At 40.0% G+C, this 7,323-nt stretch overlaps 1 protein-coding gene across 2 annotated transcripts in view; it reads left to right on the forward strand.

Moving 5' to 3' along the window:
* HEATR4 (HEAT repeat containing 4) overlaps nt 1–5,388 on the forward strand; it is a 41,838-nt gene extending 36,450 nt beyond the window's left edge. For both annotated transcript variants that reach the window (XM_077927362.1, XM_028724346.2), the window contains exons 17-18: nt 1,726–1,942; nt 5,145–5,388. In XM_077927362.1, coding sequence (XP_077783488.1) covers nt 1,726–1,920 — 195 coding nt within the window. In that variant the 3' untranslated portion in view covers nt 1,921–1,942; nt 5,145–5,388. The remainder of the gene's footprint in view (nt 1–1,725; nt 1,943–5,144) is intronic.
* Nucleotides 5,389–7,323: the final 1,935 nt, after the last annotated feature.

The raw sequence follows: 7,323 nt of genomic DNA on the forward strand, positions 1-7,323 counted from the left end.
TAATTTAAGCCACTATAAATACATTTTAGCTATGTGCACTTATTCCGAAGTAAATTCTGTGTTTGTAAGCATGCACAGGATTCCTGCCTAAATCACCAACTTGTGCAGTTTGAGCTATTCAATGCAAGTAGCTCAGTTTGTGACTTTTACTGGAATCCTAAACATGTTTACTAAAGTAGGTCCTTTAGGGGCAAGTAGGACATGCCAAGTATCATGTTGTGCAGCCTTTTGCATTTATAGGGTTAGGAGAAATCAATCGAAAGTTTGTTTTTCATGTAATGTGAATTGCATTGCTAATATGTGCATATTACTGATACTGATTTTAAAAACAGCAATATTTGTTGTTGTTTAGTCGTTTAGTCGTGTCCGACTCTTCGTGACCCCATGGACCAGAGCACGCCACGCCCTCCTGTCTTCCACTGCCTCCCACAGTTTGGTCAGACTCATGTTTGTAGCTTCGAGAACACCGTCCAACCATCTCGTCCTCTGTCGTCCCCTTCTCCTCGTGCCCTCCATCTTTCCCAACGTCAGGGTCTTTTCCAGGGAGTCTTCTCTTCTCATGAGGTGGCCAAAGTATTGGAGCCTCAGCTTCAGGATCTGTCCTTCCAGTGAGCACTCAGGGCTGATTTCCTGAAGAATGGATGCGTTTGATCTTCTTGCAGTCCATGGGACTCTCAAGAGTCTCCTCCAGCACCGTAATTCAAAAGCATCAATTCTTTGGCGATCAGCCTTCTTTATGGTCCAGCTCTCACTTCCATACATCACTACTGGGAAAACCATGGCTTTAACTATACGGACCTTTGTTGGTAAGGTGATGTCTCTGCTTTTTAAGATGCTGTCTAGGTTTGCCATCGCCTTTCTCCCAAGGAGCAGGCGTCTTTTAATTTCGTGGCTGCTGTCCCCATCTGCAGTGATCATGGAGCCCAAGAAAGTAAAATCTCTCACTGCCTCCATTTCTTCCCCTTCTATTTGCCAGGAGGTGATGGGACCAGTGGCCATGATCTTCGTTTTTTTGATGTTGAGCTTCAGACCATATTTTGCGCTCTCCTCTTTCACCCTCATTAAAAGGTTCTTTAATTCCTCCTCACTTTCTGCCATCAAGGTTGTGTCATTTGCATATCTGAGGTTGTTGATCTTCCGGCGATCTTAATTCCGGCTTGGGATTCATCCAGCCCAGCCTTTCGCATGATGAATTCTGCATATAAGTTAAATAAGCAGGGAGACAATATACAGCCTTGCCGTACTCCTTTCCCAATTTTGAACCAATCAGTTGTTCCATATCCAGTTCTAACTGTAGCTTCTTGTCCCACATAGAGATTTCTCAGGAGACAGATGAGGTGATCAGGAACTCCCATTTCTTTAAGAACTTGTCATAGTTTGCTGTGGTCGACACAGTCAAAGGCTTTTGCATAGTCAATGAAGCAGAAGTAGATGTCTTTCTGGAACTCTCTAGCTTTCTCCATAATCCAGCACATGTTTGCAATTTGGTCTCTGGTTCCTCTGCCCCTTCGAAATCCAGCTTGCACTTCTGGGAGTTCTAACAGCAATATTAGATGTTATTATATATCTATACATTACATAATATATGTAAAAATTGACAGCAAATATTAAAAATAAACAAGTTATGCCTTTCTCTAGTTTAATTATTATTTGCAAAGAAAGAGATAAGATGAATCTGTATATGGCTTTGCAAAGTCAAATCTTATTTTGCTACTTGTATTTCAGCCTTGGTTGGGAATCCCTCCAACCCCATGGACACAAAGAGCCTTCTTAGAAGCACTGAAAATACGCAATGCTGAGAAGGCAGAATGTGCCAAGAAACCAAAAGCACCCACAGAGAAGCGGAAAAAATCCAGCGTCAAGAAAACAAAAACAAAAAAACCTGCTCAGAGTCCATTTACTAGTCAGCCACTCAGCTGACTCTTCTACTGTGGGAAACAAGGTACAAAAGTCATGTACAGAAAATAGCTTTTCAGATACTTGGAAGCAGAATAATCATAGTACAGTTGTTAATTGGTGTATGTGTTCCACCATGGTCTCTAGTCAAACCAGCTCTGCAGGATTTTGAATCATTGAGCTTTCTTCTGCATCTAGTTTCAGCTCTCTCAGGGTGTTTCCAGCATTGCTGGTATTGCCACACATCTATTACATTACTGGTAATACTTCTGCATTAGATGGGTACAATATATTTCTTCACTAAGGAGCTGGGGGTGGGGTTAAAAAAACCAACCTAAGTTTTATAGTGTATTTATTGCATGTGCTCATGTGGCCCTTTAGAAATAAAAATAAATGGGCAAAGTTACCACACCTTATGCGCAATGCCCACATTTTTTCCTTTTTAAAAGGAGAGAAGGGCAGAAGTTGCTAGCAACTTGGGTCAGTTTTACCACTCTGTTCACTAAAACCAAGGCAAGGGCAAGTGTTTACCAGGCTACCTGTTTCCTGCATACTAGTGGGAGTTTCCCCTCAGTTTAATTCTATTTGCATAATTACCAAGTTTTTGATGCTGGATGAGAGGTACTTAAGCATGTAATTCTACGCACACTTTTACAAATGGGGCACTAGAGAATTATTGGAAATTGCAGTCAAACATAACTAGCAAGCATAGAGCTAGTGGCAAGCATAGGGTTATTTACTGCATGAAGGGATTTAGGAAAATAGAGCTGTGTTCCTAGACTCAGCTAGGTCACTCCACCTCTCTGGAGAGGGAGGAAGTGAGGCTTTCTACCTCTCTCTCTCTCTCTCTCTCTCTCTCTCTCTCTCTCTCTCTGCACCATGTAACCAACAAAGGAGGATGTGTGTAAGCTTGCTCTCAAGCTTAGAGCATGTGTTTGAAACTACTAGCTGTATTTTCTACCCAATAATATTTTGCCTGTGTCCTCCTTGCAACTGCATGGAGCAATGCATGTACCAGACCTTTGAATCTGTAAGTAAAACATTTAAAACTTACTTAGCAGTGTGTGGTCTGTTCTTTGCAAAAGAGGTAGAAAGAGTGGGAGCATTGTAAATGAGATAAGAGGAGTCTAACAACCTATGTTCCTAATGCTACACTGCTGCTTGACTTTTGTGCTTTAAACTCTCTTGGGGCTTTCTGTGTGCTTTTTGAATCTAGGCACCCAGCTGATTCTTTTGTTGTTCACCCACACATGTGGGTCCACAGGGATTCATATATTTAATTCCCCAGGAAGAAATGACATGGACTAAATTGATCCATATTGCAACCCACCATGAAAATAGAAGGAAGACATAATAGGTTCAATCATATACAATACTGATATTTCTTTTATGAGGTGAATGATCCAATATGAACAAGAGCCAGTGAATGTGCAGGGAGACAATTAATATGCTACACTTTCTGTTAGCAGTGAGGGAAGAACTACATTCAAATGGGGTCAGAAGAATTTATTTGAGTCAGTCTAGATTTTGGGTCTGTTTCATATGCACTTTCATTAGAAAAGAGTACAAATACTTACTTCTGGCTGCTCTGAATTGTCTAGCTCAGAGTAAATCCATTGAAAGTAAATATAGTCGTACCTTAGATCCTGAACGCCTTGCAAGTTGAACATTTTGGCTCCCAAACACTGCAAACCCGGAAGCAAGTGTTCCGGTTTGCGAACGTTCTTTGGAACCTGAACATCTGACATGGGTTCCAATTGGCTGCAGGAGCTCCCTGCAGCCAATTGGAAGCTGCGACTTGGTTTCCGAACTTTTTAGAAGTTGAACGCACTTCCAGAATGGATTCCGTTCGACTTTCGAGGTACAACTGTAGCTTATTTCAGTAGCTCTAATCTGAACATGACCAACATTGGTTATCACTCTTAGTATCAGTTTTAGATTTAAATACATACACATAAATATGAATAAAATATTTCTGTACAATATCCCCATTTGTATTGTTGGAATCAGGGCTTCACGGATTTACTTTTTGTATAGTGATGTAACCTGAACCATTCTTTACTTAAGACCATGAAATTGTTGTCATTGTTGATTCAAATATCAACTGTGCCAGCTTTAGAACTAAATACATAGTTTTAAAAAAATGTTTTGGCCTGAAAAACAGGATATTGGGGTAATAGAAAAACCAGGGTAAAAGAAACTTTATTCTTCACCTTGGACACTTTACTGGATGATCAAACATGCAGTCAGAGTGATATTTTCTGCATAGCATCTCATTTCAAAAACAAAGGTGACCTTGGAGGAGCTTACCGGTCAATCCTATGCAGAGAAGGTATGGCGTTTGGTTAAAATAAGTTTAGGCATGCTGAACAGTGTAAAATCAGGGTGGATAGCATCCATCACTGCCCCTAAAAAAGGAATTGTTATTAAAATTTCTATACTGCCCTTCAGCCAAGGGTCACACAGTGGTTTACAATATAAAAACACAAAAATGCATAACATAGTAACAAATGAAACAATATCCCCCACATTGTTTATTAAATTTCAACGGATCATATTATTGTAAACCACGCTGGGAGTCTTTTCTAGCTTAAAAATGATAAAAATATTTTAACTAACTACCGGTAACTAACTAAATCCCTTTCTACCTTTCCTGCAGAAATTCTTAACTGTCACTTCAGTTCTTCCTGTCTTTTCATGCAACCCCTTTTCATATTAGTCATGGGTATTAAGAAAATGACTTCTAGAGTATGGTCCTGTTGTCAAGCTGGATTTATTGTTTTACATCACACTGTGTGGTTTTATGGCTCTTGATAGATACTATCAAGTGGTAGAAATCCCATAAATAAAATAAAAACAGTGGATTCATATTATCGTTTTCCTGCAGTGAAGTGATTTTTCCCTGTTTCTTTTTTTCTTGCAAAGAGACTTTATAGTGAGAACTGAACAGAACTACCTAAGATGAAAAACAAACTGTAGTATGAAACCAGTTTTGGCCTCACCGGGTACAGCTGAATAAGCTCAGCTAAACAACACTATTAAGCCTAAGAAAACCAAGCATCAGGAATATACTGTTAGCATCGTATAGGAGACTTGGCAGTTTTAGAGAAAGTGTCTGCAGTGTTCAGTGGTGTTTTTTCACTGCCAACAATAAGGTCTGGCACAAGTGTTCTGCCTTAAGTCTCTAGAAATCTTGCTATAGCTCCGTTCATATTTCCTAAGCGTCACACTGTTTATTTTGTCTCCAGATGCAGAGGGACATTACTGTACATCTCTGTCATTCTCAAATACTTCGGGACCTTCATCTGATTGACTAGCAGAAGTGCACTCTTGAAGAAAATAAATGGATCAGAGGGATGGCTAGACAAAGTTACAACAAATATATATTTGTTAATGGACTTCTATGCTTTTTAAAGTTGTAGTAATTTACTGGCTTTGATTTTTTACACCTGTGCAACAGTATTCTTCAATTGAATTAAAAGGTAAAAAGAAAGCAAATATTTTTGTGTACCATGGTTCCCTGCCTTCACCCTTCTTGAATGAATAATCTGCACAAGTGTGAGTGTTACTGAATGGGATTATCAGAACCACATCAGATGAATGCAGTGGTTAGGTAATAATATTGTCGCATGCCACCCCAGTCTCCAAGCAGTTCAAGATTCCAGGGGTTCCAGGTGCTTGCCCAGGATTCGATTTCCTTGAAATGAGGGGCTGTGGTGTCTTTATGATATATGGTTTATTTACACATACATACAACCTGAGCCTATGATTAAGGGGCTTGCAGCATTAACAACCCAGAAAGTCTTGCTTCTCCCAAAGTCACAGCATTGGATTCAAGCAGAAATCAGGCATAGCTCCCGCTCTCAGGCTTCTTCCTGCTGTCTGCTTCTAGCACAGCTCTTGCACACAACCAATCTGCCTTTGTTCTTCTCACTACCAGTCAGGTGACGGAGGGAGCCCAACCATTTGCCATTCTAAAACAGAGCAGCTTCCTTTCTTATACTAATACTTAGGGCACATTAACTCAGCTCCTTCAATGGAATCCCCAAATTCACAGTGATATATTAAACATTGCTCAGCACTTAATATAGAAAAGCAACATAACATATGTAAGTAGCATGCTTTGCATAGAGTCGTGCAACCAGAACCTGCAACAGCATGCGGGAATTGTTCAGTAGGAATTTTGAGCGTCCAGGAAATTTTACTACTATATAGTGCTGGGACAACATAAAAGTAATGCAAGATGGTTAATCTTCAGGAAGGTAGAAGCAGAATTGTTATTATTTATTAAAGCTATTAGTCACTTTTTTGCCACAGCAACTTAAAGCAACTTACAATGTTTTAGGCAATAAACAAACACATTAAAACAAAACAAAAATGGTGGAAAATTTTCTGACAGCACATCATTCACCAGGAAGCTCCCCTTGGTTACCGTAATCTGCTCCACAGAACTACTTAAGATAGGGTATTTGGATTTGAGTCAATACAAGTCACTCAGACCAGACTCATGTGGGGTTAGGAGTGCCTAAGCCCCTTGATTTTAATTGGCTTGGGGGCATCTAATTCTGCATAGGATCAGGCTGTATATTGGCTTAAATCTATGTACTTTGTGCTTAGCTGATTTGTGCTTTATCTTGTACACAGGGCATCTGCTACCATATCACTTTCCTGGAAGCATTGTTGCTGTCAAAACACATGCTGGAGTTATCTAAACAGAAACATCAATTCCATGTAGGGACACCACAGCCATTATGCCAGTTGTTATGCCAAGTGAGTTGAAAGCAGACAAAGATGCTAAGCATAGGGGCATATGTGAACAAGTTTTTTCATTGCTCATCACAGTTGTGACAGACACCACTGTAGAAATGGCTTGTTCCAGTAGGTGGTAGTATGGTACAGAAAAACATTTTACTTTAGATGGTCTAACTTTCCCAACATGCAATAATGGGGAGCTGGATATTTTGCCTGCACCATTTCGCTGTTTGATAAATGTAAGCACTCTATCCCCAAACCAGCACAAACGTGTGTGTGTGTGTGTGTGTGTGTGTATGTGAGAGAGAGAGAGAGAGAGAGAGAGAGAGAGAGAAAAGATAAGTCTTACATGTGCACCTCAGGGATAAACAACTAAGAGCTTACCGGAAAGCTATTTCAAAATATTTGAGAAATGAGACTTTTTTGAAAAATGTGTCTTTTCCAAATACACATATTTTTGCACATGTGAATGCATGCATCAATACATGTGCATCATGTATATCTAATTCTTCTGTATTTGCTTTTTTTCCAGGGGCTAGTTATTCAGCTGGGTGCAGCACTTGGGTCTCTTCCTGAGGTGCCCACACTCTTTTATACTCAGAAAGCCTTTCCTAGTAGTGAAGGATTGAGGTCTCTCTAGTAGCCAGAAAGGCTTCTGCTCCTTCATTCTAGAAC

This window comes from Podarcis muralis, chromosome 1 (assembly GCF_964188315.1).
Source record: "Podarcis muralis chromosome 1, rPodMur119.hap1.1, whole genome shotgun sequence".
Classification (NCBI taxonomy): Eukaryota; Metazoa; Chordata; class Lepidosauria; order Squamata; family Lacertidae; genus Podarcis; species Podarcis muralis.